A 17,297-nucleotide genomic window follows, 5' to 3' on the forward strand; every position below is an offset into this window, starting at 1 on the left:
TTAAGAAAACTCATGAAAGAATTCTGAGACATTTCTGGTGGCCCACTCTCAGAAAAGATGTTTCTGAATATTGCAAAACATGTCACATATGCCAAGTAGTAGGGAAGCCAAATCAGAAAATACCTCCTGCTCCATTGAAGCCAATTCCAGCCTTTGATGAACCATTTAGTAGGGTTATTATTGATTGTGTAGGCCCCCTACCAAAGTCTAAGTCAGGTAATCAATACCTTCTGACAATTATGTGCGCGTCAACACGCTTTCCTGAAGCTATACCCTTGAGAAATATTAAAGCAGTGACTATAGTGAAAGCTTTAACTAAGTTCTTCACATTTGTGGGGCTCCCCAAGTCCATACAGTCAGACCAAGGATCAAACTTTACTTCTGGAGTATTTCAGCAGGTCATGTATCAATTAGGTATAGAACAGTATACCTCAAGTGCTTACCATCCAGAATCACAAGGTGCACTAGAAAGGTTCCACCAAACATTGAAAAACATGATCAGGACATACTGTTTGGAATTTCAGAGGGACTGGGATGAGGGAGTACACTTGTTGTTGTTTGCTGCTAGGGAAGCTGTTCAGGAAACTTTGGGATTTAGTCCTTCTGAGTTAGTGTTTGGACACACAGTGCGCGGCCCTTAAAGTTGTTGAAAGAAAAGTGGCTCAATGAGAAATCAGATATCAATTTATTGGATTATGTCTCCAATTTTAAGCATAGGCTTAACAGAGTAACTGATATTGCCAAAGAAAACTTGAAACAGGGTCAGGCCAAAATGAAACAATGGTATGATAAACATGCCAAAGAGAGAGTGTTCAAACCAGGTGACAAAGTTCTAGTACTGTTTCCAATTCCAGGACACCCATTACAAGCCAGATATCATGGCCCATGTGAGGTAGAGTCAAAAGTGGGGGAAGTAGATTATATTATCAAGACTCCTGGTAGACGCAAGAGCAGGCAGTTATGCCACATAAATATGCTCAAAGAGTATGTTGAAAGAAGTGACAGTGGCATTCCAAAACCTGTGTGTACAGTAAAACATGCTGATAATGTAGACAAACATGCCGATGTAGACAAAATTGCCAATGTAGACAAGAGTAAAGATGACAATTCTGATGTCACATTTGACCAGGATAAAGAGCTGGAGCACAAGGAGTATAATGTAAAGTTGAACAATTCTGATGTGCTCACTAATTTGGACTCAAAGTTAGGTCATCTTTCTCAAGATCAACAAAGTCAAATTGCAAATTTGATTCACAAATTTGACAATATATTTCCTGATACGCCAAGTAGAACAAATGCTGCATTTCATGATGTAGATGTTGGTGATACAAAACCAATCAAGCAGCATCCTTATAGAGTCAATCCATTGAAAATGGAACATCTCAAAAATGAGATCAATTACATGCTAGACAATGATATCATAGAACCAAGTAGTAGTGAATGGAGTTCACCGTGTATACTTGTTCCCAAGCCTGATGGTTCATACCGATTGGTCGCAGACATGAGAGCTGCAAATGTTCATTCAAAGACAGACTCGTACCCAATTCCAAGAATTGATGATTGCATAGACAAAATTGGGAATGCAAAATTTGTTAGCAAATTTGATCTTTTGAAAGGGTACTGGCAGGTTCCACTCACAGACCGTGCCAAAGAAATTTCTGCTTTTTGTACACCATTTGGTCTTTACCAGTACAAAGTTATGCCATTCGGTTTGAAAAATGCCCCAGCAACATTTCAGAGAATGGTGAACCAAATTGTGGCAGACATAGAGGGATGTGAAGCGTATGTAGATGATTTGATTGTTTACAGTCAAACTTGGGAACAACACATGGAACAACTCCATCAATTGTTTGAGAAGCTGTCAGAAGTACAATTGACAGTCAACCTGGTAAAAAGTGAGTTTTGCCATGCCACAGTCACATACTTGGGATATGTTGTAGGTCAAGGTCAGGTAAAACCTATCAAAGCCAAAGTTGAAGCAATTGAGCAATACCCCACACCTGTAAACAAGAAGGCACTCATGAGATTTCTAGGAATGGTTGGCTATTATAGAAAGTTCTGTCCAAACTTTTCAGAGATAGCAAGTCCTTTGACTGATTTGTTAAAGAAAGATGCAAAATTCATTTGGTCAGAACAGTGTGAAAATGCTTTTCACAAAGTCAAATCTATACTCATGAGTTCACCAGTGCTTACTGCACCTGATTTTCAGAAGCAGTTTAAGTTGACTGTTGATGCCAGTGACATAGGCTGTGGAGGTGTTGTGATGCAAGAGGGTGAAGATCAAATAGATCACCCCATTTGTTACTTTTCAAGGAAATTCAACAAGCACCAGAGAAATTACTCCACAATTGAGAAGGAGTGTCTAGCATTGCTATTAGCATTGCTACATTTTGATGTGTATTTGGGTACCACAGTATACCCTGTGCTTGTTTTCACAGATCACAATCCCCTCACCTTCATCAACAGGATGAAGAACAAAAACCAAAGACTGGTGAGGTGGAGTTTGACCTTGCAAGAGTACAATCTGGACATCAAACATATTAAGGGAAAAGACAATGTAATGGCTGATGCCCTGTCCAGAATTGCATAAAAAAAACTGACAAACAAAGATTTCCTTTAAAAGGGAAGTTGTGTGTGACAAGTAGTCACTGTGTATGATGAGTTAAACACCAAGTTGATAATAGGTTAAAGTTGATGTAAAGGAAGAAAATATTTAAGAAAGTTTTCATTACATTCGAACTTTCTTCTTTTAAGGGGAGGGTGTGATGTGCCCTGAGTAATTTGATTTAATTTAATTGTTTAACTTTGTTTACAAGCTGAAAGTATTTCATGAGATGGAAACCCCCTTGTATTTTGGAATTTCCCCAAATTATTGTAAACAAAGTCAGATCTATGTTTGGAACTTGGAAAGCCCCAGTTCATTATTGCACCATCAGGAAATCCCCAGGAAGTGATGTAATGTGTAAGGTGAATGTGTAATTAATCTTGGGAAATCCCAAGATTGCAGCAATGTTGTGAAAATGTGATTGAAGTAATGGTTTATTAATAGATGATGGGTTTTTTGCATGAGTACTGCTATAAAAAGCTGGAGGCTTTTGTTTGGACTTTACAGAATGCCATGGGAGATTGAAAACTCCACATGTGTGTGATGGTCTTCGTGCTTCAAAAAAGAAGTACATTTTAACCAGTTTATATAGCCAATAATTGAGCTAAGTTTAATACAGCAACGAAGAAGACAGCGAGCACACAAAAGTGCTCTTCCTCATCAAAGGATTAAAAGTTCTTCTGTCAAATTGCTGGAGTTTGCTGGGTTTGTGAAGGCCACGCATCTGTCAAGAAACAGTGGAGCTGTGTTAAAGAAACCGGTTCCCTGAAAAAGAGTGATTGGTGAAAGAAACACCATTTTGGAGAAAGCAGCGCAAGGAGATATATTTGAGGAGAAAGCAGCGCAAGGAGATATATTTGTGGAGATAACAGCGCAAAGGAGATTGGAGAAAGCATCATCATTTTCGTATGAGGATTTTATATGCAAGGATTTATAAGCGCAAGTGTACACTGGACTTCGCAGGACAAGCGAATAAGGATATATTACATCAGTCGTCCAGAACATTGCAAGAACTCTAGGATCACCAACAAGAAGACAGCTGGTTAAGTACTGATATAGTAAAACTGTCATTGTGTGATTTTATTGTATATGCGATATTGTTATTATATGTACCAATCATACTCTGTTTTCAATTAAAGACTTAGATTATGTTAGCTTAATCAAACAGTGTATTTGTGTTGTGCATTCGTGTGAGTTCGGGTAAAAGGTGTTTTTGGCCTTGAGTCAAGTACCCATCGTAACAAGCTCTATTTGAGGTCTATTTCTGATTCGGTCGAAGCGCTACTTCCGGTGTCGTTGTTGCTGGAAATGGTGGTAGCAGATTCTGCCGAGAGAAAATAAATAATGGAATCGTTTCAATTATTATATTATTTTTCATATCCCCCAATGCAGTATCATTGGGGTACTTCCAGTTATAACATTTCTCATATCCAAGTTCTTATTAAAATGCCGCACATACGCGCGGCGCGTATTGTTTAAAAAAACCTTTACTTCTTCAGCGGTGCCACGAGATGCCTACAGCCCATGTCGGGTTACCAAGGACGAGACGTTTTACGGTTCGATGGCGACAGCCCGTTTTACCAGTTGCATTAAACGGATCGAGTATACACTAAATGTCATGTCCCTGTTTAAGCTACTTAAGGGGGTACTACACCCATTGATTTTTTTTTGCATTTTTTTGCATTTTGTGAAGAAAGTGGTATGCAAAATGCAAAATAAAGGGCAAATCTTCTCGTTTTATTGGTGGCATCGGTATCAATGTAGCTTACATGCTTTTGAAGATAGAAGCCAAAAGGAGGTACATCACTGATGATTTAAATTCACTTCATTTTGGAAAGCTTACTATCAACGGATTTCGTTAAAATTTTGGATATGTGTTGCTAACACATTAGGGAAATAATGTTGATATGTAAAATGGGAATAAGTGGTCCCTGATTTCTTTTATGACTTCATGAACTTGGTGCTCCACAACTATCAAAAAAACGAACCGGTTAAAATGCTTCTATTTTCAATGTCGAGCTATATTTTGTATTTTGAACTTGCAACACTATGTCACTGAAACTTAATTAAGCCATAGGTAACAGGTTACCACAACCACAATGTTGAAAAAGATTGTATTTTTTGTCACCTATACCACCATATTAGGTAGTTTTCCGTAAGCTTCATTTTTGTGATTTTGGTAACTATTTTATATTTATTTGCCCAATCCAACTCAACTAGGCAATCTAAATTGTACTCACCATTTACATCCCAAGGTATTTTAGTATATCCACCTCACACATTTCCATTATATATCCAGTAACAGACAAAATATCAAAATTGATGCCTCATTATGACATGTATGATATCACAGACTATCACATATATTCAAAATTGATGCCTGAATTTGACCTGAACCAATTGACCTATAACCTGACCTTTGATGACCTTATAGCCTTTTTTAATCTCTTTTCCTAACAACATATTATAGAAGATACATACATGGTGTAGTATTAAATTGTCTATGTGGAAGAGATTATTTAGGCCTATTTAATTTATTCAGTGTTATAATCAGTGAGTATATTTCTATAGATAGTATAACAAAGGATTTAATGTATTCTATTCATGTATTCTACTTGGACATGTTCAATAGAATAAATTATGGTTTGTTATGAAACACACATCTCAGTTACCAGGATACAGTAAACAAAAAAAAAATATATAGGGCTAAAATGATTTTCTAAAATGGTTTAAAACCACTTTTTATGTAGAGATATTTTATAAGTTCAGGACATGAGATGATGAACATATTTATATACTTTATAAATTTGCAACAAAAAAAAGAAGATGGGTACTGATGAAAATCAGGGTATTAAATCGCCTTAATCAACACTAATTCAACACTAATATCATCAGTAGATGACTAATTCATTAACACCAATATCAGCAGTAGATGACTACTTTATCTACACCAATATCAGCAGTAGATGAACTATTACATCAACACCAATATCAGCGGTAGATAAACTACTTCATCAACACTAACATCAGCAGCAGATAAACTATATACATCATCAACATCAATATCAGCAGTAAATCAACACCGCATCAACACTCAGTTCTTAACTGTAACTCCTAATTACCTTGTGGAAGTCGAGCGATCACACCATCAATAGTGGGACGATCGTGGCGGTCTATCTTCCAACAGAGTGGGAGCAAGTCCTCCATATATATCGGAAAAGTATATCTAATAGGTTGGCCCCATATACGAGCTCCTCTGACATCCTGGTGGGCTGTTGGCATCTCTTGGGTTGTGATCTCCCATATCAAAACACCGAAGGCATAGATATCAGATGCCGTAGAGAATTTGGATGACATGAGTAGCTCTGGAGCCATCCAAGCTTCAGTACCTTTGCGGGAAGAAGTGCCTGATAAATGAAAATGACAATATGGAAACAAAAATATAATACAGCCGTAAACCAATGAAGAAAGGAAAGAGAGAAAGAAGGAAAAAAGATAAAGGCAGCAAGGGTAGTGGCAGAATGGAAGTGGTAGAAAGTAAATTGATTGATGTGATCGAGTCAGTGATTGAGTGAGGAAGGGCATTATTACATGAGCGAGTGAGTGAATGAAGACAATGATCAATTGAGTGGGTTGTTTGATTATTATTATGAACAAATAGGAAGAAATTAAACCAAAAAGGATTGAAAAAAAAAAATGAAAGAAAGGAAGACAGATAAAGGGAAAGCATCATACAAATGTCATATGAATGACACGAAATGGTAGAAATTGATTGATTGATATGACCGAGTCAGTGATTGAGGGAGCGAGCGAATGAATGATCAATTAATTGGTCGATTTATTGTTCATCACTTACCAGTAGTATGGTCCGTTTCTTCTGCGATTCCAAAATCACATAATTTCACCAAATCTCCAGCAAACAGCAGGCAATTATCAGCTTTGATGTCACGATGAACAACAGGCTTCCAAGTACCATTTGCATCGGGTAATCCGTCATGCAGATATTTGATGGCTGATGCGCATTCCGTTATCCACTTTTCCTGAAGTGCCTCACTGACGCCACCTCTATTTCTGTTCAGACGTGCCCGGAGTGATTCATCAGCCAACTCGGTAACTATCACAGACATCATGCCTTCTTGCACGTAATCAATAAAGCTTACAATGTGTGGATGGTGAGCTGTCTTCAAGATGTGGATCTCCTTCGCGTTCATTATGCGCAAATTCTTAGCGGCAGCTAAAACGTGACCCTTGTAAGACCCCTGTTTGAAAGTGACGCGGAAAACGGTACCGAATTTACCGCTGCCGATCGGAGGATTGTGAGTTATCATATCAGAATACTTCAAGTGGTCGGTACTTTGAGAACTTGTCTCTGCCGTCAAATGGGTCGTAATCATAGGTTGTTGCCCCGACGGCGGTTTCTCAAAGACTTCAAAGGCGACGTTGTGCTGAGGAACGTGCCCCAGCAGTTGTAGCTCTTCCAACAATCTGTCTTTTGCCAGATCTACGGCTGCATCTTCAGGTCCAAAGTGATGAACATTGACGCTGGTCCCCGTTGCAATATCCTTGATTTTGACGTCCGTTTTAATTGGCTCTTGAAGACTGTGGAGTCGGATTTTCGTTTGGTACTGAAATTGTCGTCCTTTGTGAGTGATCTGTAATGAAAATGATAATTGTAATGAGAGTTTTACTTTTTTGAAGACGTTTTTTAAACTTCTTGTGAATCAATTCAAAACGGTGCAGGTGTTTGTGTCCGTGACTTCTTAGTCCGATGGGTCGCTAGTTCGAAGGTTCTCTAGTCCGAAGGGTCGCAAGTCCGAAAACCAAATTAAGTTCGCTAATCCGAAGGTTCTCTAGTCCGAATATAGAATAAGGTTTAGTGATAGGGTTTAGGTTAGGGTTAGGGTTTGGGTTAGGGTTAGCGAGCCTTATTCTATAGGACTAGAGAATCTTATTTATTATTCGGACTAGCGAACCCTCGGACTATAGATAACCCGACATTCGGACTAGTGAACCTTTTTCAGAATTCGAACTAGCGAATGGTAAATTACGTGTTCGGACTAGCGAACCTTCGGACTATGGATCATTCGGAATAGGGAACCTTTGGACTAGAGAGTTGTCACCGTTTGTGTCACCCTGCACCTTGCATAAGATATTTTTGACTCATGTTATCATCATCCACAGCGTACTTCACACTTCTCTTTGAGAAATGTTTTGGATGCCTGAGACGTTCTAAACGGTAATGATTTCCACATCGTAAATATTGGTTGGTTACAGATATTTGTCAATTAAAAGAAAAGTAAAACTGAAAAAGTTAAACAAATCGTTCTTGTCCGTTAATAGACATATTACGTGCTTATTAACATTTTTTTTATAGTATTTCATTAACAGTAAAGCACTTACATGAACTGGTGGATCGAATCCCGTAGTAGCACCTTTGAGAAGATTCATGAAATCCATTCTACTGTCGGATTACTTTACTGGGGATATAAAAAAACACATATTAATATACCGCAATTAAATAAGATTTAAAATCGTCTTTGCAGAAAGACGCTGACCACTATATGGCATAAGAGGCACCTTATAAACCATTTAGAGCATCATATTTTTATAAGATTCAACACAGGCGCAGAACACTAATCAACCTATAGAATAACCATCGCTCCACGATTTTGGTACAGATACAGATATAGACGGCACAGGAGAATTTCAAGCTAGTTCAATTTAGTTTTTTCATAATAGAGATTGACACTGTGGGCTCAAAACTCTTACTGCCATGCACCATTATAATAACAGTCGAACACATTGATTAAAATTAGTAAGCTAATAGGCCTACCGTATATAATTTACTGGTGAGTATTGTACTAATGAAGTAACTATCTGTAACTTGCATAAGTGGCTGATATTGGTGTTGATGAACTAATTATATACTGCTGATATTGGTATTAATGAAATGGTCATCTGCTGCTGATATTGATATTGGTGTGGTAACTACCTACTGCTGATAAGTAGCTAACGACTGCTGATACTGGTACTGATAGAGTACCTATACCTACTGGTATTGGTATTGATAAAGTAATTATCTATTGATGATATTATTGGTATTGTAGAAGTATTGATGAAGTAGCTATCAATACTGATAATGGTATCGATGAAGTAGTAGATATACTACTGCCGATAATGGTGTTGATGAAGTAGCTATCTAATGCTGATATTGGTATTGATGAAGTAGCTATCTACTGCTGATAATTGTATTGATTGAGTACTTATCTACTGCTGATAATGAGATTGATGAAGTAGCTAGGGCCTACCTACTGCTGATAATGGTATTGATGAAGCAGATATCTACTGCTGATAATGGTATTGATGAAGTAGCTATCTACTGCTGATAATGGTATTGACAAAATAGCTATCTACTGCTGATAATGGTATTGATGAAGTAGCTATCTACTGTTGATAATGGTATTGGTGAAGTAGCTATCTACAGTTGATAATGGTATTGATGAAGTAGCTATCTACTGCTGATAATGGTAATGATGAAATAGCTATCTACTGCTGATAATGGTATTTATGAAGTAGCTATCTACTGCTGATAATGGTATTGATGAAGTAGCTATCTACTGCTGATAATGATATTTATGAAGTAGTTATCTATTGCTGATAATGAGATTGATGAAGCAGCTATCTACTGCTGATAATGGTATTTATGAAGTAGCTATCTACTGCTGATAATGGTATTTATGAAGTAGCTATCTACTGCAGATAATGGTATTGATGATGTAGCTAACTATTGCTGATATTGGTATTGATGAAGTAGCTAACTATTGCTGATAATGGTATTGATAAAGTAGCTATATCTACTGCTGATAATGGTATTGATGAAGTAGCTATCTACTGCTGAAAATGGTATTGATGAAGTGGCTAACTATTGATGATAATGATATTGATAAAGTGGCTATCTACTGCTGATATTAGTATTGATGAAGAAGCTATGACATTAGAATTGGTGACGTGGCTATCTACTGCTGGTATTGGTGAAGTAGCTATCTACTGCTGATAATGACATTGATGAAGTAGCTATCAACTGCTGATAATAGTATTGGTGAAGTAGCTATCTACTGCTGATAATGGTATGGATGAAGTTCGGTAGATATCTATTGCCGTTATTGGTATTAATGAAGTAGCCACTAATGGTAATAATGAAGGAGGCCTAGGTATCTACTGCTGATATTCGTATTGATGAAGTAGCTACCAGCAAACACAAAAACGTTTTAAAAACGTTTTAAATAAGTTATATTTTGGCTTTTGGTTTAGGTAAAACGTTTTAATAACATTAAAATGCCGGGTTATATAAAAGTCATGATAACGTTTTAAAACGTTTTGTATGAAAACACACTACAACAATATTTTTAAATGTTTTCAAAAAATGTTATTGTAAACTATTTTTGCACACATTTTGCCAAATATTGTGTCAATACTTAAATAACATTATGTTAAAATGTTTTAACCCAGCAAACACAGAAATGTTCTTAAAATGTTTTTTTTCAAAACCTTTTAATAACATTTAAATGTCGGGTTATATAAAGGTCATGAAAACGTTTTTAAAACGTTTTTTGCAAACATTTTTCGCAAAATATTTTTTCAACCCCAAAATAACATTGTGTTTAGAATGTTTTGTATCAAGTTTTCAAGAATGTTTTTGGAATGTTATTAAAACGTTTTTATACCCTTTATATAACCCGACATTTAATCGTTTTCTGTAAGACATTTTTGTTTGCTGAGCAGTAGATTATCAAAAAATGTTTTTTAAGGTAATGAAAACGTTTGATACTCTTAATACCCTTTATATAACCTGACTTTTAAATGTTTTTGACAACCTTTTATAACCTTTTGCGAATGATGTCGAAAACGTTTTGTGTTTGCTGGGTGTCTACTGCTGGCTGATTTTAGTATCCATGACGGAGCAATCTACTGCGGATATTAGTGTTATCCGTGTATATCGGTATTGTTGCAGCTGCTTACTGCTAGTATTGATACATTGTATGTTATGCGTACATGTATGTCTTAGTAGGGGAATTCCCAGTATTATGAAACAAAAATAAATTGATGACAGCTGGTAGTATATTAAACACAATTCGTTCATTATCACAAATAATATAGCAGATCAATAAATACGACGCCCAACACACATAATAATTCGCCTACATTTTTCAGTTGACAAAGGAGCCTATTTGTTACATTTTCTAATACGTATAATCAGCAGCAATTTATTTGAATACTCACCTTCCACGCGTTTCCTCTGTTCTTTGGTGATAGCTATTAGGTCTGCTTGCCTTTGGCTAATGCATATAGACCGCCTACTGAAGTACAGCATTCGTCAGTGGATAGATGTAGTATAATGAAATATAAATATACGTTGTCCTCAGTTTGATGGTATTTGTCACAGAATCCCCTGCACAGAATATTGAGCCTTTATGTTTTAAAATTGTGAACTAGTAATGTATAGATGATAGATCCGTCATGCATCGGAATATACCAATGCAAAAATTAGACGATTTTAATTCTTCATAAAAAATAATATCATAATATAGGGTAGGGAATTTCCATTTATCAATTGTGACGAATGCGCCAACAAAATAATATTTGGTGTGTTGACTGCGGAATTGACATTACTAAATAGGGAAATCCCGCTATTTCGCAATGTAGTGTACGGGTACGTAATGTAAATAGAAATGCTTTGTTCACATTAGGCATCAGCGAATGATTGTTTTGAATAATATATGTTTATTATACATCGCAGATATCGCATAATATGCACCATTATTATCTCTGAAATTGATTGTGAGATCAATAATAGCCAAAAGAAATTCAATGTTCAAATCGTAAAACTCTGTGGCTCATTATCATTTCTTATTAATTTCCAGAATATGTAAATGAAAATAATTAAAAATGTTAATTTGTCATGAAGTGTTACCAAATTTTAGTTGTTTGCTTTTAATATGTGGTGCTTAACCTTGTTATTATCATGATTAGGGGCTGGGCAAGACATTTTTGGCAGGTTGAAAGGAGGACACGAGATTTTTAGCTCACATTTACGGGGCACCTTCTAAATGGGCTCTAAAAAGGCTTAGGAAAACCAGAGAAGACGTTTGCTGTTTTGACTGCGGAATTGACGGCTACTAAATAGGGAAATCCCGCTATTTCGCAATGTAGTGTACGGGTACGTAAATTGAATTGCTTTGTCCACAATTAGGCACCCGTGAATGATTGCTTTGATATGTTTATAATATCCCTAAAATTTATTGTGAGATGTAAATATAGCCAAAGGAAATTCAATGTTCATATCGTGAAACTCTGTGGTTCATATCATTGCTTATTAATTTCCAGAATAAGTAAATGAAAATAATTAAACATGTTAATTTGTCATGAAGTGTTACAAATTGTTTGTAGTTTGCTTTTAATATGTGGTGCTTAACCTTTATTGTATTATCGTGATTAGGGGTTGGGCAAGACATTTTTGGCAGGTCGAAAGGGGGACAAGAGATGTTCAGCTCACATTTTACGGGGCACCTTCTATAGGCCTATGGTAAAAATCTGGTAGTGTTTAAATAGTGTATTCATTTTGTGTTTAAATAAGTGTTTAAACCTAAACATTTTTTATTTACAGTGTACAATTTTTGGGTCCATTTACTTGACGTGGTATCATGCAAAAAACACATTACTGTATATTGGAAAATAAGGATAATTACAAGCAGTGACAGAACTCTAGTCTTCTCCCTCCCCCCTAAAAGCTCACAATTAAAACAATTTCCACTTTTTGCTGCAATTTTGTGCAAAATTGGTTGATTTTACCCCCCTTGAAATTCACTTTGACCCCATGCCCCCCCCCCCGAAAAAAAATCCTGATTCCTCTACTGATTTCAACTTGAAACTTGAAGAGAGGTGTGTCATTTGCGGACAGTGGGGTCTATTAATATTATCTTCTTCTTTCATAAAATTACGTCAGCTAAATTTTCACAACTATACCGACATCGGCCTGCAGGTGGATAGGATCGTGCATGGGGCTATTCCAGATAATAAGTGCACCCCCTGTGGAGCGACTTTTCAATAAAAGAAATGTCTGGATTTCCAACTTTGCTTCATGAAAACGACTGGAATTCCAGTTGCCAGTGTCGCTGGAAAAAGTTTGGAAATCCAATTAAATGAATGAAAAATCACAGAATTGTCCTGATGAGTCTCTCAAATTCAAATTGAGGATTTCAGATTTTGAACTAGATTTATGCTGATTTTTTTCGCCTTTGGACACTTTAAAATTCTGGATTTCCAACAGCCATGTCTGGACAAAATGTCCGGAAATCCGAACTCCTCTATAGGGGGCGTGCATCTATTTTCTGGAATAACCCGTGTCAGATTTGTTTTCAAATGGTATCTTTCAATGTTGACGATTATTGGATTCAAAAAGACAACAATTCGTATAAAAACACAATCTATTTATTTATTGCTTTCTTCATCCATTGCATACCATTACATTCTGTGAAATTTTCACAAGAATCCAATTAGTTATAATTATGAATAAGATATTACACTTTTTCTCACTGAGTATAAAGACGCAATATTTTCTTACATTTGCAGACTATTTAGGCGAAATACGAAATACTTGAAAGACAAGAAAAAAATAAGGGATGAAGACTTTGAAGCGATATGCAAACTGAAAATTGACCCTTGACCTGTTGTGGACCTAACTTTTGAACTAAAGGTCGTATTTAGAAAAAATATTACATATTTGATCCTTGGGCTTATACAAATAATTTGATATAGGCCTACTTTGAATATTTGACCCCTGTATAACCCTATGGTTTTTTTTTTAGGTTTTTGGCTTAGGCACTAGATAAATGCATTAAATAATATGATCCGTGGAGGATGCGGGTTTGTCGGTGTACAAGCGTATGAGTTTTGGTTTTAGGGGGATTTCCCAGTTTAAAAATTGGGAAATCACCGTGCAGGCATCTGTTACATGGTAAATAATAAAATTCCCGGAGCACTATAATTGTACTGTGAAAATACGAACCAACAACAGACATAACTTTTGCCGGCTTTCATCTCATTCAACCCCAACAAATTGCGGCCCGATATAGGTGTAACACCCAATGGTTTTATGTAAAATTGGTCTCATCGACAATTTTACACTATAGTTTTATCATGCACTCCGACTGAGTTTGTTGGCTTGCCATATTCTTGTTTTCCTTCCCGTGCTTGCTCCCACCTTCAGCTTCCTTTTTCATGTGCTTCTTTAAAAGTGGTAGGCTGGAAGATTCCACGTACACTCTAAATTACAAGGATTTAAAATAAATCCTTAAGACTGTAGTTAGGGACCAATCAATTTTAGATTTAAAATTAATCTTATAGATTTGAATTTTAAATCTTAAAGATTTAATTTTAAATCTTAAAGATTTAATTTTAAATCTAACACTTGATTGGTCCCTTATCACAGTCCCTTGGGATTTATTTTAAATCCTTGAAATTAAGAGTGTATCATTAACCCTTACCACCCAAAATAATAATAAGAGAATTCTTGTGTCGCTAGTGTTCTTTTCAATATTCAGTTTTTAATCTTGCATGAGTCCATGAGTATCACAGCTCCTTACGTCCACCAAGTAAACCATCTCTTTTGAGTCTTTCTAATAATTTGAGCGTAGCGTGTTCAATAGCCCCCTGTTTGCTTTTATAATGTTTGGCTTTCTCACTGATACCACTCATCACGTCCCACGCCGTGCCATCATACACCCAGGGTTCCTTCAGACTATGTACACGTCCTTTGGCTTTGTATTGAATGGTACGTCCTTCTACGGTTATCTGTAAAGTAGAGATAAGAGGTAACCTTAGTTAACTTAAGTTACCATCGCAGCCAGAATGAAACGGCTACCCCCAGTTGAGTTGATTATGGTGGTATCATTAGTTTTTGAACGGGAATAAAGAAGGGGAAGAGAGGAGAGAAGAGAACAGAAGAGAAACAAAACGGAAATGAAAAAGATGAAAGATCTAGTAAATGGTACCACTGGGACCAGTATAATAGGCATAGGGGGCCTACGCGTGGAAAGACTAATCCCTATTCCAGAAAAATACAGTGCTAATTTTTTTGGATTAAAAAATATATTTTTCTGTTTTCCCAAATGAAACAGGGCTAAATCCTAATCCTTTATTTAGTTCTACCTGGCAATGAAAGTAATTTTAATATAGGTCACTTTATGGAAATAAGGGCCAAAAACACGTGTTTTTATGGTGTTTTTCATATCCTGTGACAATCAAACCGAAAGACTTGTACAAAGACTAATAAGTTATGCATAATTTCATATAAGTTAAACATATTTTCTAATCTTTTTCATAGCCAATTATCAAAAATAACATAAGATATTTACATTTTGAGCTAATTCTTAGCCTACAGGGCCTACTCAAGATTTTGAATGCTTAGACTTGTGTCTTAGAGTTTTGTGACTACAATGTAAGAAAACACCACAATTACATGTATTTGGTCCGTTTTCCTTAAATTGCAAAAACATTCAATTTTGACTTTTAATGCCAGTTGGGACTAACTAAAGGATTGGGATTTAGCTATGTTTCATTTGGCAAGACAGGATAATATATTTTTATCCAAAAGAATTAGTGCTTTATTTTTCTGGAATAGGGAGTAGAATGAGCAAATAATTATCTACAAACCTGTCCTTCTTCATTGACCAAACTCTTCACAATATTGACCACAGTGCTGACCATTGCCGGGTCCAAATCAAATCCTCGCGTAGCCATTGTAACTTTAAAGAAACGTTAAAAAAGAACAAAAATAAATAATTCAATCTAAAAATTACTAATATTTATTGATGAATAAATGTATAATGAAAATAAGCATAAATAATGATCATAATAAATACTGAATAAACTAAATTAAGCCTAATTTTGAGCTTTTCACAACAGCATGAATTGTGTTTTGCAAACAGATGTGTCTCAAATACCGTAAAAATTCGTTAATAAGCATAATTATGTGCAAAATAACGAGTTGCTCGTACAAGAACAAATTTCTACTGTAGTTTGTTAAACTTTTTTTCATTTTTTCTTCTTTTAATTTACAAATATCTTTTACAAATATCTCACCGATATTTGTTAACTAAAATTAGCAAAAGTATAGGACAACAGAGCAAGTTTGAACTAAAGTCATAATTATGACTTTAAATCTCCCACATAGAATACCAGAGTTAGAAGATTATAAAAGAAAATGTGGCAAAAAAACCCGAGGAAAGTAGGCCCCTAGGTGAGTTTTCTGTCATTTTACCTCATAAGGCCAAGTAAAAATAAAAACATGTTTCTCGTCCGGGTTTTTAAAAATTAGGAGAATGAGGGGCTTTTTATTTTATTTTTTTATTGGAAAACGACGCTAAATCCCTGTATTTGGCACCATATTTTGGGTATTCAACATACAGATTGATATCTGATAAAAGGAAGAGGTCCTTTATTTTATTGTTTTGAGAGGTAGACCCCTCTAGTGATCACAAAACTCTTCTTAAATGATGTATTATGCATTTACAAAGCCGTAATGAGTTTGAACTTCTGAAACATCTTTTTCAACAAGTTATAACTGAAAGTTTACAAAATAAAAAGAAATATGAAAAATCTTCAAAAAATGAGGAGGGCGCGGACGAGAAACATGTATTATTTTTTACTCGGCCTAAGTTTGGCTTAAAATGACCAGACAACTTTCCTGACTGTTGTTACTAATAATATTTTATAATATTTGACAACAACAACAAAAAACACCTCCCTCCTAGTTTTTCCAAAAAGAAACAAATGTTTAGATTCATGTGGCATATCCAAAAGACACTGTCAAGTGTTAACAACTGAATGTGTTAATATATTAACACTTGTTTTTAGATTGTAAAATATCGCATTATTTTAAGTGCTTAGAATCGCATTTACTCATGCATTAAACTACATGGCATTAAACTTACCTGTTAGCAGTATGAGAACAGTGATTGGTAAATGCAGCCTCATTGTAAAAGTAGACCCTATTGACGTCTAGTGAAAACGACCAATTGATCTGACGAAAGGCTCATCCAATTTATATAGGCCTACTACGTCGGTAATATTGCAGCAATAAGAAAATTCCCCATATATTCATATTATTTCCACATTTTCTGTGGAAAGAAAAGGAAAAGGATGTCATTGACGACGTTCCACGACCTCGGCCTCAGTTATGACTGACTGTATACTCAGTACGTTTTCATGTTTGCATTATGCGCATGCACATTGATACGGGGAATTCCCCTTTTATTGATAAGCTGCATTTGGACGGGGATTTTCCAGTTTACACATCACCCTACATGACAAAGGCCAGTCCTGGAACAAATTTTGATATGTTTTCAGTTAAATTTTAATTTTGTTATTATTTAGCAAAAATTATGAAATAAAATATTAACAAATATCAGGAAGGATTCAAGCTTAAAGGGCATTTCGTGATCACAGCCTCATCCCCCACTTTTCTCAAAAAAGTTGAGATTTTTATATCACTGGAAACCTCTGGCTACATAATGTTTATGTACAAAATATTTCTTGCAGATTAATTCGTTTTGCAAAGATATCGTGAAATTTGAATTTCGTTCTGGTGCACCAGAACGAAATTTCAACGCATTGTCTATGGAGCAGTGTAATA

General features: G+C 35.7%; 2 protein-coding genes across 2 annotated transcripts; both read right to left on the reverse strand.

The window, feature by feature from the left end:
* Nucleotides 1-3,852: 3,852 nt before the first annotated feature.
* LOC140144784 (mitogen-activated protein kinase kinase kinase 12-like) lies at nt 3,853-11,181 on the reverse strand. The gene is made up of 5 exons (XM_072166590.1): nt 10,886-11,181; nt 8,006-8,082; nt 6,462-7,257; nt 5,728-6,012; nt 3,853-3,929 (listed from the first exon to the last, which is right to left on the reverse strand). Exons 2-5 carry the CDS (start codon nt 8,060-8,062, stop codon nt 3,853-3,855), a joined length of 1,215 nt encoding a protein of 404 aa, XP_072022691.1. The 5' UTR covers nt 8,063-8,082; nt 10,886-11,181.
* A 1,894-nt stretch (nt 11,182-13,075) lies between these two features.
* LOC140144778 (uncharacterized) lies at nt 13,076-16,831 on the reverse strand. The gene is made up of 3 exons (XM_072166583.1): nt 16,597-16,831; nt 15,317-15,408; nt 13,076-14,455 (listed from the first exon to the last, which is right to left on the reverse strand). Exons 1-3 carry the CDS (start codon nt 16,637-16,639, stop codon nt 14,234-14,236), a joined length of 357 nt encoding a protein of 118 aa, XP_072022684.1. The 5' UTR covers nt 16,640-16,831; the 3' UTR covers nt 13,076-14,233.
* Nucleotides 16,832-17,297: the final 466 nt, after the last annotated feature.

Source organism: Amphiura filiformis, unplaced genomic scaffold (assembly GCF_039555335.1).
Source record: "Amphiura filiformis unplaced genomic scaffold, Afil_fr2py scaffold_80, whole genome shotgun sequence".
Lineage (NCBI taxonomy): Eukaryota > Metazoa > Echinodermata > Ophiuroidea > Amphilepidida > Amphiuridae > Amphiura > Amphiura filiformis.

What these genes read in the sequence shown, in the direction of transcription:
- LOC140144784 (XM_072166590.1), bottom strand. Translation starts at nt 8,062, where the DNA reads ATGGATTTCATGAATCTTCTCAAAGGTGCTACTACGGGATTCGATCCA. An exon ending in GATTCGATCCACCAGTTCAT is followed by an intron (nt 7,258 to 8,005) that starts GTAAGTGCTTTA and finishes TTTTCATTACAG; the next exon opens with ATCACTCACAAAGGACGACA. An exon ending in AGAAACGGACCATACTACTG is followed by an intron (nt 6,013 to 6,461) that starts GTAAGTGATGAA and finishes TTCATTTATCAG; the next exon opens with GCACTTCTTCCCGCAAAGGT.
- LOC140144778 (XM_072166583.1), bottom strand. Translation starts at nt 16,639, where the DNA reads ATGAGGCTGCATTTACCAATCACTGTTCTCATACTGCTAACAG. An exon ending in TGTTCTCATACTGCTAACAG is followed by an intron (nt 15,409 to 16,596) that starts GTAAGTTTAATG and finishes GTTTCTTTAAAG; the next exon opens with TTACAATGGCTACGCGAGGA. An exon ending in TGGTCAATGAAGAAGGACAG is followed by an intron (nt 14,456 to 15,316) that starts GTTTGTAGATAA and finishes TCTACTTTACAG; the next exon opens with ATAACCGTAGAAGGACGTAC.